This window comes from Phialemonium atrogriseum (assembly GCF_030411735.1).
Source record: "Phialemonium atrogriseum strain 8032-3 unplaced genomic scaffold QBC33scaffold_1, whole genome shotgun sequence".
Taxonomy (NCBI): Eukaryota; Fungi; Ascomycota; class Sordariomycetes; order Cephalothecales; family Cephalothecaceae; genus Phialemonium; species Phialemonium atrogriseum.
The window spans coordinates 2,132,575-2,150,740 of record NW_026848138.1 but is presented as its reverse complement, the minus strand read 5'-3'; the positions used below and the strand labels follow the sequence as shown (position 1 = coordinate 2,150,740).

General features: G+C 56.5%; 5 protein-coding genes across 5 annotated transcripts; 4 read left to right on the top strand and 1 right to left on the bottom strand.

Annotated features, from left to right (window-relative positions):
- Positions 1–1,749: 1,749 nt before the first annotated feature.
- On the top strand, positions 1,750–2,852 carry QBC33DRAFT_30754 (uncharacterized protein). The gene is made up of 2 exons (XM_060423454.1): positions 1,750–2,224; positions 2,289–2,852. Exons 1-2 carry the CDS (start codon positions 2,202–2,204, stop codon positions 2,617–2,619), a joined length of 354 nt encoding a protein of 117 aa, XP_060289037.1. The 5' UTR covers positions 1,750–2,201; the 3' UTR covers positions 2,620–2,852.
- On the bottom strand, positions 2,853–4,687 carry QBC33DRAFT_584156 (uncharacterized protein; the record flags this gene model as incomplete). The annotated part of the gene is made up of 3 exons (XM_060431397.1): positions 2,853–4,394; positions 4,463–4,512; positions 4,574–4,687. 3 exons carry the CDS (start codon positions 4,685–4,687, stop codon positions 3,275–3,277), a joined length of 1,284 nt encoding a protein of 427 aa, XP_060289036.1. The 3' UTR covers positions 2,853–3,274.
- Positions 4,688–6,015: 1,328 nt separating this feature from the next.
- On the top strand, positions 6,016–8,048 carry QBC33DRAFT_608231 (serine protein kinase; the record flags this gene model as incomplete). The annotated part of the gene is made up of 5 exons (XM_060432355.1): positions 6,016–6,040; positions 6,466–6,631; positions 6,696–7,273; positions 7,363–7,481; positions 7,594–8,048. The coding sequence occupies 5 exons, from the start codon at positions 6,016–6,018 to the stop codon at positions 7,885–7,887; spliced, it is 1,182 nt and encodes a 393-aa protein (XP_060289035.1). The 3' UTR covers positions 7,888–8,048.
- Positions 8,049–8,944: 896 nt separating this feature from the next.
- Positions 8,945–11,890, top strand: QBC33DRAFT_584134 (fungal-specific transcription factor domain-containing protein; the record flags this gene model as incomplete). The annotated part of the gene is made up of 4 exons (XM_060431396.1): positions 8,945–9,100; positions 9,395–10,336; positions 10,389–10,502; positions 10,610–11,890. The coding sequence occupies 4 exons, from the start codon at positions 8,945–8,947 to the stop codon at positions 11,720–11,722; spliced, it is 2,325 nt and encodes a 774-aa protein (XP_060289034.1). The 3' UTR covers positions 11,723–11,890.
- A 2,488-nt stretch (positions 11,891–14,378) lies between these two features.
- QBC33DRAFT_30648 (fungal-specific transcription factor domain-containing protein) lies at positions 14,379–18,161 on the top strand. The gene is made up of 2 exons (XM_060423442.1): positions 14,379–14,696; positions 14,811–18,161. The coding sequence occupies exons 1-2, from the start codon at positions 14,596–14,598 to the stop codon at positions 17,905–17,907; spliced, it is 3,198 nt and encodes a 1,065-aa protein (XP_060289033.1). The 5' UTR covers positions 14,379–14,595; the 3' UTR covers positions 17,908–18,161.
- The last annotated feature ends 5 nt before the right edge of the window (positions 18,162–18,166 follow it).

Sequence of the window (18,166 nt, the reverse complement as noted above, 5' to 3'; positions counted from 1 at the left end):
GTGCAATTGGGTTGGGTACTTTCCGTAGGGTCAGGGATCTTGGACGAGCGCTATGGATCTCAGGGTACCCACCGCCCACCCTCATGGTGCGAGCTAGCCATGCGCTGGGCGGGGAAGCCTGATGGATTCGGCCTAGTCGCATAGAGCTGGGCCCATGTACTAAATTGGTATTCATCCGGCGGAGAGGGCTGGGCCGGATATGCGAGCTACACGACATTGCGTTACCCTAGTACCTGGAACTGAGCTCCATGAGGGTCTCCTAGACTATTGATTGATGGCCTTGGCTAATTCCCGGTGCCCGGAATAATCGACGACGAAGCGGGAGTAGGTAAGCCCCTTGCCCCACCTCCTCGATGGTTGCTGTGGAAGAAATGGAAGCTGGAGAAATGAGGCCAAGGAGGGGAAATCAAAGGCAGGAAGGCGGGGAACGTACACACACCGGGGAGTTGCCTTCCATGCTGGTGTCCTGCATGTCCGAGTCTCGTCTCCATTATCGGTGCAATGTCGTTGTCCCTTGCGGCACAGGGCGCCTGCTCCCCCAACGTGGTCGCCCTGGCCATTTTTTCCCTCAAATAATCGGAAACCCCGCAAATATGGATGGACATGGTTGGAAGTGCTAGTGCCTACCAACCTACCTCCCTAATACAGATTACATATGCGTACGTACACTAGTATGTACAAGCAATACACACACGTGGAGGATTCAGCACGGGCTTTGGCCGGTCTCGACTCTGGACAGCCTCTCAGTAGGAACCTGCCGCTGGGTTATTGACTTCAGCTTTCGGTACAGGCTTCCCTCTAGCTGTATATGTGACTGAGAGGCGCCGACTGTGCGACTTATGCGTACCGTTTGTTTTATTGCCACAATATTGTGCATTGGCCGAGGCGAGGGCGGAGGATTTGGTTAGACCTGCGCCTGGACCTTGGAGAGTCGTGGCCAATTGGCGCTGACCCATATCTTCGCAGTAATCCGTTCTGGAAGGTGGACCTTTGTGCCGCCGTATCCAACCTTCCCATTTGCGAATGGTCGGTCGAGATGTACATGCAGGTATGTACCTACATGCACGAGGCAATGGGTTGCTAGGCTGATATTTCAGCTGATGGTCGCTATCGGCGCTATGGACTATCGACTATCGGCTCGTGGAACGTGGAACGTGGACGGAAACTCTGGGAAGCCACGGTAAAGTTTGTACACATATGACCATCTTGGAGCAAGATCGATGGCTGACGGGAATCGAGAATGAAACCTAGTTCAATAATTCCCTGCAACGCCGACGAAAACGTCGGATCGCTCATCCTGGCATTCGAGTTTTCTTTCTCTATATTTTAGTACAAAATACCTAGTTAGTGTAAGCAGTTGGCCGGGCTGCTGGGTACCTGGACTGTACAAGCCGCTGTAGGGATGCGTCCTCCATTTGCCTTTGGTGGGATTTCCCCCCCCTCGTTATCTGCCTCCACGTGCGTCATCCACGCCACCTGAGGACTTCGATTCAACTCGTGGGTGCAAAACCCATCACAGGGGCTCACCTTGAGACATTCCACGTGTGTTGGCTGTAGATTTTGAGTCGATCGATTTTGTTCAACGTCAATCCCAAGAATAAGCTTAATTCCACTCCAACGAGGCAATCAAACAGTCAATCTCGGGACACGCGGGAGTCGTCGGGAGCTGCCTGGTGGAACCCTGGACTTAGTCACCGTCCACTCGGAGGCGGATTATCCGACCAGGTCGGCTGACTCAGCCCATCCAGTCCCCCATGCCAATAGAACAGTGAGCAACGGCACATGACAACCACAGCTATGTCATAGCCAGTGTCTATCATCGCCGTTCTCAAGTTTCCAACTCCTACGCGATCATCTGCTCCTCCACTGGCCAGTGTCAGTGCGAGTTCACGGGATGGTATATTAAATTTTGGCCACTCTACACAAGTTTTCCCTACTCAAGGCGGAATTCGGATGGCAAGCAATGACGCCCTTTGGCTCTTTATCCGCGATGCAGGAAAACCTCAACGTCACTGATCGTCCACGGGTGGGAAGAAAAGAAGTTGTAGACAATAGAGAATATAAGTACGGTCTATCCAGACTCCACAGTTGAAATAGCCCGTCCTCTCGACTTAGTGATATCTCACGACCGGCAAGATCGACCATCAATAACAATTCAACAACATCAGACCCAAAAGACCTAAAACTCCAAGAGACCAAGCATGGAGACCATCAAGAACATCCTGTAGAGCACCCCCCCCACCCTCTGCCCAATCAAGCAACCCCAAGACTAACCCAGAACCCCAAAGCCACCCAAACAAAACCCACCACACCCATCCGGCCCAACACGCCGACGTCAACGCCAACGCCGGTATGCCAGGCACAACTCAAGCCGCCCCTGCCCCTGCCCACGCTCCCGGCATCGGCGACAGCACACACCACAACCATCACCGGGCTGGTACCGTCACAGGGGCTGGGGCCGGGGCCGGGGCCGGGGCGCAGCCGGGTGTCATCCCCGGAGACGTGCGCGTGTCGGCCGAGTCCGGGAATAACTTCCCCGGCACGAACCCTGATCCGGCTCACTCGGCCCTCGGGGTAGGGGGCCGTGGGCAGGGGGCGGCTTTCCCGGGGAGGGAGTAGGCGGCTAGTGAGGTGCAGGAGGGAGTGGGATTAGTTGATGGGTGATATCCCCAGCTTCGGAATTTATAAGTTTGGCGTGTTTGTGGGTTTCGATTATGAAGATGTAGCGTGGATTCGGGGATACTATGTCCTGCATTGTTGATATGATTTCGATGTTTCGCAACCTGAGAAGTATCATGGGACTGATGTCCCAAGTAATAAGCTTAATCCTACTTAGTATATCATATGGGGTTAGGACTGCAAATCACAGCGGTACTTGCTCTCGCATCTTCCCACATCCTGAATACAAACGTTGCTCATATCTCTGTAACTCCTAAATGCCCGTGTCCCCGAGTCGTGTGTCTGTCACAATATCCAACTCCTCGCTAAACAGATCGTACCGTAAAGTCCAAGCCGACACCCATTTTCATGATCGTACGAATATCCCACATCCAAATATAGTGAAGCAGTCGTCGCAAACCGTCATATGCCAATAGACAAACGTTGTCCCTTAAAACCATGCAAGACTCTCCCAGCACAGGGGAGCATGCCCATCGCCCCAACTTGTAGATTCCACCTTCGACAAGTCCCATCGTTTTCATCCACGGCGGAGCCCTCGCAACACCCGGCGACCTCGACTCTCAGCCCCGGGGTATCCAGGACCGCCCTAACCCGCTTAATCGCGCGGCCCATAGTACCCATGCATGACCTCGACCGACTCACTCACCACATCAAGGGCAACGCCGTTCCCGCCCCCGCCCCCGCTCGCCCCCGAAACAGACCCCTCACTCCTCCCGCGCGTATGATGCCCTCCGCTGTGCCGTCGCGCATGGCCCAACCACGGCCGGCCGACCCCCGGTACACCACCACCACCACCACCATTGCCGCCTGACACCCCTCGGACGTCAGCCACTCCCGTCGTCGTGGGCAGCTCCGGGATGAAGGCCCCGTCGGTGTCCAGCTCGGCGGGCAGAAGCGGACTGCCCACCCCGGCGCCGGCGTCGCTGCTGCTGTTGGCCGACTGCTCGCTCGCGCTGCTCCAGTGGCGGCCGTGCGCGCCGTACCGCTGTTGCTGCTGGTGGTGCTGGGCCGACGAGACGGCCTGGCTGCTGTCTGTGCTGGCGCGCGAGTTGTCGGGCGGGTGGTGGCCGGGGAGGTTGTGGACGCGGTCGGGGGTGGCGTCGAAGTAGCCGGCGCTGTTGCCCGAGTCGGAGAGCGTGCTGGAGGGGAAGTTGTGCGGCGTCGGGAGTTGCTGCTGCGAGGTCGAGTACCCCGAGTCGGAGGGGGCACGGCCACCACCTCTCATCCGGTTGGTGATGGCGAAGGCTACTTGTTCGTCGCCGGCGTCCGAGGCGGGTGGTCTGCTGTATTGGGTCATGCCGGGCGGGTGCGTCCTGTTCAGGTCCCCGGCTGAGGACTCCTTTCGGGAATCGATTGCTTCGGCGACGCGGTTGAGCCGCTTGATGATGATTATGGTTAAGGTGATGAATATGATGAGCATGGCGACGGCACCGGCGATGATTCCGCCGATTTGGGCTCTCGTGAGGCTGCCGCCGTTGCCTGAGGGTGCCGATGATGCGACTACTTTATCGACTTTGGTGGGGATGAATTTCGCGACGGCGTTGGGATCGGACGAAGTTGGCAAGGCAGTTGGTGGTGTTGGCGTCAATACGGTCGTGGCTGTCAAGGTGGTCGTGGCAATTTGGGCGCCAGCACTTGTAGTCGTGATAGTCTCGGTAATGGTGTAAGTCGAAGGTGTCGTAACGTAGCACGCATTTGCGGCGCATCCGAGCCCACTCTGGCAACAGCCATAGTTGAAGGATGATGGACAAAGATAATAGCTAGCAGGGCAGCTTGTCATTACGTTTGAGACCCCTGCCGGGGCGGTGCAATCGTAGGGGCCGCAAATATATCCTGGACGACCTGGTCAGTCTCGCGGAGAGGAGGCCGGGACTTCGAACAAAACAAGACCAACCTTCTGGGCAACATCCACCGCCAACGCCCGACCCGCAAGCATAGTATCCCACTGATCCGCAAGCTGAACCAGTCCCGGCTGTCGTTGCATAGCAGGAGTCCGCGGCGCAGCCATATCGGTCTGGGCAACAGCCGCCATTTAGAGATGCCGGGCAGAGGGAGTAGTCCGCAGGGCATATAGATGCCTCTCGTTTCCCTGGGCGACCGGTAATCTGGGCCCTTGCCTGCGCCTGTACTTTCTCCAATCTGTGCACATAATCTTCATGCCGTTTCCCGGCATGGGCCGATGCCGTGACCTCCAGACCGAGCAGGAGCGAGAGAAACAGCACGACAGAGGACGGACATGGGCATATGCGGCGCATGCTGGCCCACAACGACGGACGTCACCTCTTGCGCCCTGCCTACCTCGACTGCATCACATGGGGGCAAATACCTAGATTGTTCAATTGCGGTTTTGGTTCTATAAGTGCTAGAACCTCGAGCGACCTTGTCGGATAGTAGCCGCCGTCGCCGTCGCCGTCGCGCTTTGAAGTAGAAGGAAAGTTGCTGGAGGCAGCCCTGCTGACAGGATTGACGAAGGTGATGATCAAAAGTGCTGATTGACGGGTGGTGGCTGAGCCACGATCGAACAGAACCACGGCTTGCTATTGGGCTTCTGCCGAAGCGGATGGTGCTGCAGTAGGGCTGAGAGACGCCAGCCTCTTTGGTAACGCCTTCAATGGCAGATCCAATCGAGGCTTCTGGAACAGGTGGCCCTCGTGGGGAGAGCGGTTAACTCGCATTGTTTCCGCCCAGTCACTCGGATGTGGCACACACAACAAGAGTCAAGTCTCAAGACATGCATGGCATGGCGTTTTGGGTTGCAACTGGTTGAGAGGAGCTCCTCCTCAATAACTAACTACTTACCACCTACCTACCAAGCAGTTACTGACCAAGCAGACCAAGCAGTGGCCAGCAATCGCAAGGTTGCAGCAGGCAAGATTACCTACTCCCATAGATTGGAATCACAATCCCTTGATGTAATCACCGCCATCTTCTTGGGCAGTTCTTTGTGGGGAATCTCTCGGGGGCTGTAGGTGTGACCGGGCCGGCAGATATCTGACAGATGCAACGGAGTTCCTGACAGGCCTGCCAAAAGGCAGTGACAATCCCTTGCCAAGGCAGTGAGGAATAGCAAGGCGCATAACTGCCTCTAAATGTTCAGCCCTTCAATTATCAATTACAGGATAAAGCGAGAAAACGCTGTTGGGACCGCCGGATTTGGTGGATTTGGCCATCGATTTCGGTGGTAGTCCGGGGCAGCTGGAGCGCCGAGTACCCGTTCAGCTACTCCGTACTCAATACTTGAACGACCAACACAATCGTCGGCGCCAAACGAGTTCTGAACCCAGGATTCCGTTTTCCGTCTTCCATCTATCTTCGGCTCACTCAGTCGCCGTCAAAATGGCGTCTCTCGGCCCTTCCTCGAGTCATTGACTCCTCCCGCCAGAGCCGCCGGCCTTGTTCTCCGACACGCTTTCCACCCACCGCCGCCCTGGCGTCAAGCTCTGTTTCCTTCAGCATAGCAACGCAGGCCGACTTCCTGGGCAGTGGCCCCAGTCACCACGCTTCTGACGTTGCCCAACGCTTCGTTCGACAAGAAGCCCAGAAGAAGGGGCAACGCCCCTTGCCGCCGAGCAGCGTGCCCGCCTCGGCGTAGGACTGCTCGAGGTGGAGTTGCTGAGGCCAGCCTACGCTGACGAGTCTCTCCCGAGGTTTTGGACTCTCCCATCACAATCCTGCGTTCCTTCCAAATCATTCCACTCGGCAACTCTTGGACAACGCATCTCCATCGCAGCCATGAGCGCCTCCCCTCCCCCCACCCCGCCATCAAGGGCCCCGAAAGATGACGAGCGGAGATTCAAACCATTACCTCGCCCTGTGAGTGGGTGGAGGATTACCACCAAGGTGGTTACCATCCCGTCCTTCTCGGCAACGTCTTCAACAATGGCCGGTACAAGGTCGTCCGGAAGCTCGGCGAGGGCTCCTACTCAACGGTTTGGCTTGCCCGTGACCTGAGGTAAGTCCATCTTTTGCACGGTCTGCCCGCGACGCTGTAGACCAAGGTTGCTCATTTCCTTTAGGAACAGTAGATATGTCGCCCTGAAGATTCTTGTCTCTGAAATCTCGGGATCGACAACCGAGCTGCGAATCTTGCGACACATCACCGAAGTCGCACCAGCAGAGAGGGCCCGGCATATCACCCAGCTCCTGGACGAGTTCGAACATCGCGGCCCCAATGGCATCCACAAGTGCCTGGTATTTGAGCCCATGGGTCCGAGTGTGAATAGTATGGTCGAGGAGCTACCCCGATTCAATCCTCGCAGGTGGGGAGTGAATGTCCGCTATCCGCCTCAGATGGCAAAGAGCATCCTTAAGCAGTCCTTGCAGAGCCTGGCATTTCTCCACGAGAATGGTATCGCTCATGGGGACTTCCAGCCGGGAAACATGCTCTTCACTCTTGATGATATCGACTCGAAGCCCGAGGACGTGCTCCGGCAGGAGGAAGATGAGCAGGCCATGTCAATCTCGCCCCCAGTACAGAGGCTAGACGATAAACAAGATAGGTGGGCTCCTCGATATCTTTGCGTTGCGCAGCCGCTGGCGCCCTTTACCTACTACGCCGAGGGCTTCAAGATCAAATTATCCGATATGGGTGGCGGTTAGTACATCCCATTGCGATTACATGTTTCTTTTTCTTTTTCTTTTTCATGATGAATATATGTGCTTATACCTACCGACCCTGAACAGCATATTTCTTTACGGACCCCCCGACAAAGCCCGTTACTCCACTCGGCCTTCGAGCTCCGGAGTTGATTCTTACCGGAGCCGTCGACAAAACCCTTGATGTCTGGAGTTTTGGCTGCCTTGTCTTTGAGCTTATCACCGGACAGCCCCTCTTCTGCATACCAGGGTCCAAGTTTGAAGATGACGACCATCTCCTCTCCCTCACCGCCCCTGCTCGGCGCCCTCCCCGACGAGCTCTTCAAGCATTGGAAGACGTCTTCGCTGTACTTTACACCCGAGAGGAAGCTCTTTAATTTTGGGCTCGGGGGAGTCGCGGAAGGGGAGGAACCGCTTATGTTGGAGCAGACGTCCATGGAGGAGTTGTTCGATCAGGCAGGCCCGGAGCTTGATGAGGTGGAAGCCCGCAAAGTGAAGGCGCTCATTCGACGGATTTTGCAGTACGATCCCGCGAAGAGACCTTCAGCTGCGGAAATTTTGGTTGATCCGTGGTTTTGCGAGATTGAGGTTGAGGGCAGCTTGTCCAAGTAAAGGTATTGGTAGTCTAGTTATACTTGCGTGGTCGTTATCGTCCTCCAGACATTGATACTCAGCTGATGGTCTCTTCGATTTGTGTTGTGAGTCTGAGTTCTGAGCAATACCCAGGTCAAATCAGAACCAGCTTAGTACCATGTCTGTTAACTGTAATTGTGAATATCTACGGATCCGTAGATTCGTCTCAGATAACGAGCTGTATGTAGGTACATACAGTACCCCTGCCGGCCATGTGGCCTTGACTGCTTAGTAATCTCGGGTTGCTCTAAGCGCTCCAATCAACGCCCGCTTGGCCTTCCCCGCCTCGCAACATGGGCTGTTGTGGAAGGGCCGCGTAAAAAGCTCCAGATGGATTTCATCTCGGTGAAGGAGCCTCCCCCAGCGCTTTTGTGGCTGGCTGGCTGGCTTCTTGGCTTATTGCTGGCTGCTTCTTTTCACTCCAGGATATCGGAATTGATATCACGGAGCAAATGCTGTAATCCTCCTCGAGCCAGCTGGCATTTGCCTCAGGTCAAGGTTGCACCACGGTAAATATCGTGAGTTCTTGTGGCCGGAGCCGGGGGCATCGTTCTCGTCAAGCATATATATCCATACTCCACATCTCGGCAACCCCTCAAGTTTCCCCACCTAAGGTCTTTTGCGGAGGAAGACTAGCCGATCTTCCTTTCAAACCTTGGTTCCTGTTACGGAAGAAATACCATGGAATTTGGATCATCTGCTAGGGTCCAGCGAGCTTCACGTCTTCTAAGATTTTTCCTCACTGCCCGTAACCTACAACTTGACAGCTTCTAAAGCAAGAAATCAACACCAAATCTACATCCATCGTGAATAAATAGCTGCCTCAGACCCAACCAGGAAATTACCTACCTAATTGGACCCTCGGCGATCACGGCTCGGTGTCTTCCCCCACCTCAGCTCGTTCCAGGGCCGAGAGCCGCTATGGTGGTATAAGCTGTTGTCTCAGTACCAGTCGAGACGCAACCCGAGCACGAACGAGTCGAGACGAAGCGATGGTCCATGTCCGCGGCGCCGTGCTGGTGCTAAAGAAGGCATAATGCTGCTGTACACGAGACTTGCCCCGCCAAAACCACCCAAGCAGCGATCGAGAGCTGGTGAGAGGGCTGCTCCGATTCTCCAATTCCTGAAACCAGCTGGCCTGATCTCCGCTGACCCATTGCCTCGTTGGTTTCAATACAGGCTGCCTATCTTGGTACGTGATCTCCTCTGCTGCTGCTCACCCGAACCAAACTTTGAGAAATCCTGTTTCTGACTCGCGCGCAAAGCAAGGAAAAGGTTCGCATCGACGATCCAGTTCGCTCTTTCAAGCTTCTAGCCTCTTACCTCTTACCCCCAGCACGCCGCCCCCCTCTCGGCCTCCCTCCCGGCCCCCCTTTCCGCGCCCCTTTCCCCCCCCTCCCAAACATGCCCGACGCAGCCTTAAACGCGCATGTCATCTTCCAGAAACAAACCGTGTCTAACCCGTTCTTTCTCTGGGAAAATATAGAAGAAGAAATGTGACGAGGAACGGCCGCAATGCAATCGCTGTGCTGAGCGTAGCCTTGATTGCATCTACGAGCCCGTGAAACCACGGCAGAGGCGGAAGCGGAACTCGACGGCACCCAACCCCAGGTCAGCCATCAGTCAGCTGCCCATTTCCATCTCTTACCCGCCGGGACGCAAGCTGTCCGAGGATAGCAATGACAGCCAAGACGCCAGCCACGGAAGATGGGGTTGCGAGCGCCACCCTCACCATGGGCCCGTGGACGAGTTCGAGATGGGCGACTTGACCGCCCTTAGCCCTCTCGAGACGTCATTTGACACCTCTCCCCTAATTCCTGCCTTCCTCGGGGGCCCGCCTCCGACCGCGCTATTGCGAATTGCGTCTCCACGCCACAGCTTTCCGTATGATCTAGAAGGCGAGGATGAAACCGCGGAAACGACGTGGGGGGCGAGCGAATCCCGTCGTCGTGGTCGTCGTGGTCGTCGAGGATCTTCGTCCATTCCCACGGCAGCGGTCGTCGCCCCTTCGTCTCACTCTGCATCGCGAAATCCCCACTTGGCTATGATAGCCCCCTTCGCGCTTGGTTCACCGCTGCTAGAGTTCTGTGCGCCCGCCTTCTCCGAGTTCTCAGACTCACCCCAGCGGCGGGCATTAGTCGCCCACTTCTGCAATGTGTTATCGCACCTGATCGTGTTCCGGGAGGAGTCCGGGAACGCCTTTCAGCAGCTAGTGCTGCCGTTGACCCAGAGCAGCTCCCCTGTCATGAATGCCATCTACGCTCTTGCGAGTGCTCATCTCGAGTATCGGTGCGCCGAGAACGGCGAGAAGTCGCTCTACTTCCACAACAAGGCAATTCAGGGGCTGGCCAAGATCATTGAGCAAGATAGTAGGACAAACAGAAACGAGTTATTGGCCACAATCATGCTCCTCGTATATTACGAAGTTGTACGTCATCTCGTCTCCCCGCATCGAGCGACATTGACTGATCTTTGAATAGCTGGTTCAGAGGGGACAGTCCAATATCGTAGACGGCCATCTCAAAGGCGCACTTACCATCATGTGCACAAATCAGCAGCCGTCAGACGACCCCACAGGCATATTCTTAGAACGAGTACGTGCCATGCCCGACCCCGACCTTAGCATGAATCAGAAACAAGCTTCTCGCATGTTACACCTGTCACCGGCCATGACTGACGCTTACGCACTCATTCTCTCCAGGCATTCCGCTTCTACGACGTGATAGCAGCCCTCTCCAACGGCACGGCGCCACTGTCAGCTGCTCCAGCGGCGGGCTGCCTCCAGCCGTTCCCTCCTCTAGGGGCCCTGGCCGCGTCGCCCCTGAGCAACGTCGACACGTTGCTGGGCATGGCAACCACACTGTGGCCCGTCATTCATAGGCTAGCGACCCTTCTGTCACTGAAGGCGGAGCTGGAGAGCACTATGCAGGCCGAGCCCACCTCGACTAAGGTTGCCGTTCTGCGCACCGAATTCGAGACCACCGCCGAGGCCATCGAAACAATCCTCAGCCAGTGGCAGCCAACCCTACCACCGGACTTCTTCGCTGAAGAATTCCCATCCGAGGACCTAGACGCCATCACTCCCACTTCTTACCCTGGCGGCACCACCCCGGACTCCTCACCCCCCTCGCCCTCACCCTCCTCCTCCTCCCCCACCTCACCACCACCCCCCTGCTGCCCCTTCGCCACCCCCTCGCCCCGCCAACCCCCTCCCCCCCCCCGTTGCGACCGCGACGGCCTGCACTCCATCGTGCACAGCGCGCTGGCCTACAAGCACGGCGCGCTGGTGTACCTGTACCGGACGGTGCGCGGGCTCGACCGGGCGCACGCGGCGGTGCAGCGGCACGCGCGCGCGGGGCTGGCGCACTGTGAGGCGACGGTGCGGGCCGGCGGGCCCATGGGCGCGCTGCTGTGGCCGCTGTTCGTGGCGGCGTGCGAGGCCGTGTCGGCCGCGGACCGCGGGGCCGCGGGGCGGGCGTTTGAAGGCATCGAGAGGAGGCAGGGGATGCGGAATATCGGGAGGGCGTGGGGGATTGTCAGGGAGGTGTGGAGGAGGGCGGATGAGGAGGAGGAGGAGTGGGAACGGGGAGGTCTTGGCGACCATGAGGACGACAGGGATACTCTGGGGTACTATGTGGATGGTGAGATTGCAGGAGGGGCGAGGCGGGAAGGAGCAACTTGTCCGGCGACGGGCGACAGCAGACGACCAACCAGTGCCCGTCTCGGACGTGGGCACGGGCACAAGGCAGGAAGGAGTGCGGATTTGTGGAGGCGGGTCAGCAAGGATATGGGCGTTAATATTGTCTTTGGCTGAGGTGAGCCGGTCTCGTCTGGGGGCTTGAGCTTCGATTGTGGGGGGGGAATATATCGAATCCCTTTAAGGCCACGACGGGGCTGTAATGGTGGCCTAGGGAGTTTTGCACCCCTGTATCGTATGTACATGAGGCGCACACGGATAGCCACGGACATACGGGGAGCAATTATAGCGGTAGCGATTCAGAGACGGCGAACGGGCGCATCTGGTTGGGTCGTTGGCAGGGAACGGGGGCTCAAGGATGGTTTGAAGGGAACGAAACTGCCCCCACCACGGGAAACAAAACAGGCGCTGCCGGCGTCAAGGGGTAAATAAGAAATAAGAGAGTCCTGCGAATGGTCTGGACGATGACTCACAAACTCATAGGGCGATCTCAAGTGATCATCGTCAATATCTCCCCTGGCCGGGAAGTCATGGGCCAAACTTGGGGGGAGGGAGTTTGTTTCGAGTTACACCAACGCGCCAGATCGCGATACGGAAGGGTGTCACGAGGGTATATACATTGGGCGTTATACGAACCCGGAAATACAGGACAACCTCATCCCCACCACCGTCGCGGCTTTCTCGTGGCAAAATGCGGCTCTGTTTCATGGGACGGGAGGATGGGCTCATGTTCGGCGACCGGGGCGGGATCGACGAACCACGTGGCTGGGCCCACGTCAGGAATGCGAGGGAAGGTGCCACGGAGTGGCTAGTGACGGTGGCTTGCGAAACTCTTCTGAAGAGAGCTGTGGCTAGGCGAGGCGGCGGTCTGGACGTTGATGCTTCGCGATCTAGACCGCGTGGGGGATTCCCACCCCCCGCCTGTTTAGGCTATTTGTCGCCAGGCGCACACACGACACACGATGGCGAAAGTAAGGTGCTATGTTAAAGCGTGACTTTGTCTACTTGGTCGGCCTGGGTGTGTGTGATGTCTAGAGAAGTGTTGGTCAAGAGCTATAGGGTCGGTCCGGGTTGGAAACAGGAACCGTGGTGTGGTCGAGATTGGGAGAGTTGGCGAATCGCGCCCTCTCGCTCTCTCTGGCCCCGGAAAGGGTGGCCATCAGGCCGACAGGGCGCCCAGTTGTCGTTGGCGTTGCATGAGAGTTGCAAAACTGCTTTCCGAAGCAAGGTCACAAAGGTGGCTTACAAGAATAAAGGTAGGTATCTACTTGTAGATAGGTAGCCGAAATGCTACAAATCGCTCTGGAGATAACCTAAGGTATCTAGGTACCTATGTAGGTGATATGTGCCAGGAGAGAAAAAACCTTCAAACCAATTGGCTTTCCTGCAAGGGACGGTTTTGTTGCTGCTTGCCTTCGTCATTGGCGTATTACGTATCAGTACGGCCATTTGCTCCTGCTCAAGTGTCAATGTCTTGGAGAGCTTCTTCGCGCCTTCCCTCGCTGCTTCCACGCACGCCTTGGCTCCAGCCGTGAATCTGGCCAGTCAGGAAGCGGGAAGGAAACAGCGCGCACACTCAGCACCCTGGGTGCATGGGCGTGCAGCTGCAACTGATAGTATTGGCCACTGGGGTGGCAGTGGAATTGTTCCCCGGGAGGAGATAATCATTCTCTCTTGCTAGTCTGGGACTCGTACCATGGTTGGCATATTGTAGGGCCTGGTAGGGACTAGGGACGCACCGCTCTTTGATAGCGACGGCAGTTTTGTGATTGAGCAGCTAACCGTCTTCATCCGCCCTGCCTCTCTCCGAGTTCTCCGACTCGATCGATGCTCGATACCCCCAACTTCTTTCTGGTGCGGCACGCCTTCAACCTTCCCGCACCCCTCTGGAACTTCAATATTATTCCTTGGCCAACCTTACTAGGCTTGCAGTGCAAGCGTAGTAGGTACCCACACGATGGTGCGCCCACATCCGGATACAGCCATAGCCATACAGCCATAGGGCGGCTGGCCTGTCAGCCAGCCTGTTTGTCTGCAAGCCCGACGTCCTGCCTTCTGCCCTTCCTCATACTTCCGATCTGACACAGGTGTGTGTTGGAGGAGGAAGCAGGAAGCGGGGCCTTAATTCTCCTTTCTGTCATGGCATGGGGTGGGATAGATGGATGGGCTCAGCCGAGCATAGCATGGGGAGCATAGCATAGGTATTTCACGATGCTGCAGCAAGCCATCGAGTGTCGCATGCCATTCCCATAACGGAGCCTTCATCCTAACACGACCCTGCCCTCGCTGCTGCCATCCCTCCCGTCAGCTTGTCCCCGTGTGTTCATTCTTCCGCTTCTTACACTTCTTCCTCCCCGCCCATTTACCCCCCCTAATTCTTCGCTCCTCCCGCGTTTCTTCTGTCCCTCGTCTCTATCCCCCGCACCACCGCCACCTTGTTTCCTTTTGCCATTCCTACATCAAGCCCTCCTTCTTGATCCCTACAGAGATCGTCCACTTCGTCGCCCTGTGGCTGCTTCTTGCCCACCAAATACAAAAACCGGCACCTTACCAAACACCCACCCTGTACTGTACGTCGAACCAGAGTCCCTTTGTTCGTACTGTATGCCCTCCCAAAAAACCACTTTCCCCCCCCCTTCCCCCCCAAAAATAAGTCGCGTCAGCTCCCCCCGCAATTGCCCCCTCCTATCACGCCTCTTTTTTTCTCAAAAAGCGCAAAATGACTTCATCTAACAATTCTGACCTCCTAATTGCAGACTGACGATGCTACTACACGCCTGTTAACCGCCTCGAGCCACTTCCCAAAGAGTCGCACCGTCGTCCCATTTTGGCACATTCGCTTTCAGCCGCCGACTCGCGTCGTTGCACTCACTCTTGCCCCACCAACTAGGCTGACCGAGCTCTGCTGCGACCTTGGGAGGTCTTGAAGCGCCGACAGCCTAACGAGTTCCAGCAAGCCATGATGGGTTTGCTATGAAAGAACTTGCGCAATGACCACCCTGATCAATGGAGCTCTACCACCGCCCAAGCAAATCCGCTTCGTCAACAACCAGGGTCAACCGCCGTCGAAGCGGCGCAGGATCAATGCTGCGTAGGTCGCCCGCACTCCGTTTCTTGCCCCCGTCCAACCATCTTGGTCCTGCGTCGTGGGCCCTGGCCCGGAGCGGGACGCTGCGCAGAACGCACTTCTAAACTGCTTCTCTAGGTGCCTAACATGCCGCAAACGAAAGACACGTTGCGCCGGCGAGAAGCCAACCTGCTCGACGTGCGCGAAGAATGGCCATGTTTGTCTTGGGTACACGGAAATCGTCGAGAAGAAGAAGGATAACGGGGTTGGACATGTGTCTTACAGAAACGAGCGAGGAGAGACGATCGGAATGGGAACCGAGCTGGAGAACGAATGGAGGGACGAATTTCTGGACGACGGGTCGGAGGACGAGCGACGGCACTTGAAGAGCAAGATCAGGGGTAAAACGTCCTTCTCACCCCAAAACGCGTTACCGAGGCGCGATTCTCTGTCCACGATCAATTCGCCATCCGGGAGACCGAGAACACAGAGCAATGAGTGGGATCAAAACAGATCGCAAGCGTCCGGAACCACTGTTCGGAGGCCCCCCACCTACCATCGCAACTCGTCGTACTCGGAGGATGGCCGGAGCTTGAATAATCGGTCGCCCATGGACAACCGGACGGAAAGTCACAGGGTGCCTTACTTTCGATACTTTGGACCTACCGCCATTGTCCCTGGCTTTAAGCAGATGGTGGTCAATGTCTCGGTCCAGCGCGACCGGCGAAGGAGCAGAGGGGGCTCATTTTCAGCCGTATCGCCCGGATCTGTTTTCGGCCACAACGTCACCGATTACAGCCACCCGCCACAGGCAGACACGGTCCTGGAGAGCCTGGAAGATCTCCCAGTCTACGACCCGAACGACCCTGAACCGGTGCATCCGTTAATCCTTAGTCTTTTACAGACTTTCTTCTTGCGGCTGGGGTGCAACTGCCCGTTTCTACGAGAAGACAAATGCCTTCGACTGGTTAGGGAGAAGAGGCTAGAGCCCATATTGGTCGATTCCATGTGCGCCGTAGCCGCAAGATTTTCAGAGATGTCGGTCTTCACCAACGAGAGCGATGGGAAGGCGGCAAGGTCGCAATTCGGCCATGTTTTTGCTCAGCGAGCAAGAGCAGCCACGGTCGATACCTTCCCCTGCCCGTCCGTCGGCGCAGTCCAGGCTTGTCTATTGATGGCTTATGAGGGATTCGGGCAGAACCAGGACAGTGCCTTATGGATGTACCTCGGCCTGGCAATAAGGATGGCCGTAGATCTCGGCCTCCAAAAGATGGTTGGCGTGAGGTACCAAGGAGAGAAGGATCCATGGTACACCAGGACATGGAATCGGAGCGGCAGCGACGGAGAGATGGACGAAAACAAGGAGGACGATGACGGAGACACGCTCAGCCCTCAGGAACAGCAGGAAGTCGAACAAGAACGCATGGACACATTCTGGGCCGTCTTCGTCCTGGACCGAGTTATTTCCTCGGGGACTGGCAGGCCTGTAACCTTTCGAGACGATGATTTCGACCTAGCTTTACCAGAGCCGACCTTCGACCCGGTCTCGGGCTGGCCCGCCCCGTTCCCGACCTTTATCCGCATCATTCACCTCTACGGACGGGTCTCGGATGTGCTCAACAACATCAGGGGTGCAAACGACCTCACCCAGGACAAGATGAGCAAGCTGGCGCAGATGGAAAGCGACCTGACCCAGATCTACCAGAAGCAAGATCCACGCCTCAATTTCAGTGCGCAGAACTTTCAGGAGTACGTCAAGGCTGGCCAAGGGACGACTTTTATCCTCTTGCATTTCTGGTTTCATGCTTTGATCATCATCCTCCACCAACCAACCCTCCTCGCGCCGTTTGGCGGCCTCAGCCGAATCCAGTTGTTGCCTAATAGCCACGAATTGTCCATGTCGAGCGCCAAGACGATCTCCGACATACTCGCCTTTGCCGAGCTGATAGATCCGAAAAGTTTTATTGGTAATCCCTTCACGTCGCAGCCAATGTACATCGCAGCATGCGCCTTCCTAATGGAGTCCGTTGTTAAGGACTCGGGCCCGTCATCTCGCGAAGGCTCAGCACGGCCGGAACCGAATCCTCAGTCGTTGTCGGGCTCCGGCGGTTCCAGGGCGGCCCAGGGCAGTTCCTCCAAGTCGGCAAAGCACTCGCTACTCACCTCGACGGCGAATCAGAATTACCAGCGATGCTACAAGTCGCTGCAACACCTCCAAGACTACTGGGGCGGCGTCAAATACATACTGACGGCGCTCGACCAGAAGTCGAAAGGCATCTGGGACTGCGAAACATACACCAACGAGGAGTATGAGAGTGCCAAATTTCCACGGCGCACCTCTCTGGACCGCATTGCCCGGATCGAGAACCCGTCATCGCCAAACATCATGCCCATGGCCTTTTCGCTCACAGGGACCACGAACTCCCCAAACCCGAGCCTTACGTTGCTATACCAAAACAGTTCCACGGCTATGCCTCCGGCACCACCGCCGGCTCCCACGTCTGCCGCGACACCCCCGGGAAATATGATCTACGACCCGATTCGGCAGAGCCTACCGGAAACCCCGACGGGCATGTTCCCGCCTGCCTATCCGCAGCCAAACATTTCTGCTATCCGCCATCATCATCCCAACCACCCTTCTCCCAAGATGCATCGGCCGTCGTCCTCGTCCATGATGAGCTCCTACGTGACTGGGAAATCGCATCTAAAATACGATGCCCTTGCATCTGATGATATAGATCCCGGTGTCAACGACTCCAAGTTGCAGATACTCGCTGGCATGTCTCAGACGAACCATATCCACCAACCCCAGGCGCCGCCCTCATACACGCCTTCATCGCAGCACTCATCCAACTACGAAGCCTCGATCGCTCACGGCGCGTCGCCGGCAAGCACGCTCACGGACTCGGGGGCAGGCCCACATCATGGCCAGCCGCATCCCCAGTCACGCCAACACAATAATAATAATGGAATTAATCATAATCCGGGCGGCGGCGGGATGCATGGGAACTATCACGCCGATTTTCCGCAGAGCGGCCTCATGTCTGGCTCGTACTCATATCTCGGTCCTGTAGGGCTCACGGATGTCATCACGCTTGACAGCCAGGAGATCGACATTGGTCAGCTGGGACTGACGAACGACGTGATGCCGACTACCTGGCTTGAGTACTTGCCCGACAATGTCCTGGAGCTGTTCGAGGGAAGCATATCCGCCCACGGTCCGGGTCAGATGTGAGAGGCATCTTCTATCTTCCGCACGCAGAGGCTGGTCTTCCCATTCAACTCTCTTATATTCTATTTTGGGGGGCCTTTTTTTTTGGCCATTTGCTTTACCTCCTTCACGATGCAATGAGTGCGGTCCTTGGAGTTGGGAACGTGTCTCATGATGAACCCATTGATTGCATGATCATGATAATGTCATACTATCCAGCTTGACCGAGCTTGGGCTGCAATACGCAGCTCTTTGATAGTAGAGGGAATAACTGCGGAGGGCC

Excerpts from the sequence above, each read along its gene's own strand:
- QBC33DRAFT_30648 (XM_060423442.1), top strand. The coding sequence starts at position 14,596 with ATGACCACCCTGATCAATGGAGCTCTACCACCGCCCAAGCAAATCCGC. Across the intron at positions 14,697-14,810 it reads CGGCGCAGGATCAATGCTGC|GTGCCTAACATGCCGCAAAC; the intron begins GTAGGTCGCCCG and ends CTGCTTCTCTAG.
- QBC33DRAFT_30754 (XM_060423454.1), top strand. The coding sequence starts at position 2,202 with ATGGAGACCATCAAGAACATCCT. Across the intron at positions 2,225-2,288 it reads GAGACCATCAAGAACATCCT|CCACCCAAACAAAACCCACC; the intron begins GTAGAGCACCCC and ends AGAACCCCAAAG.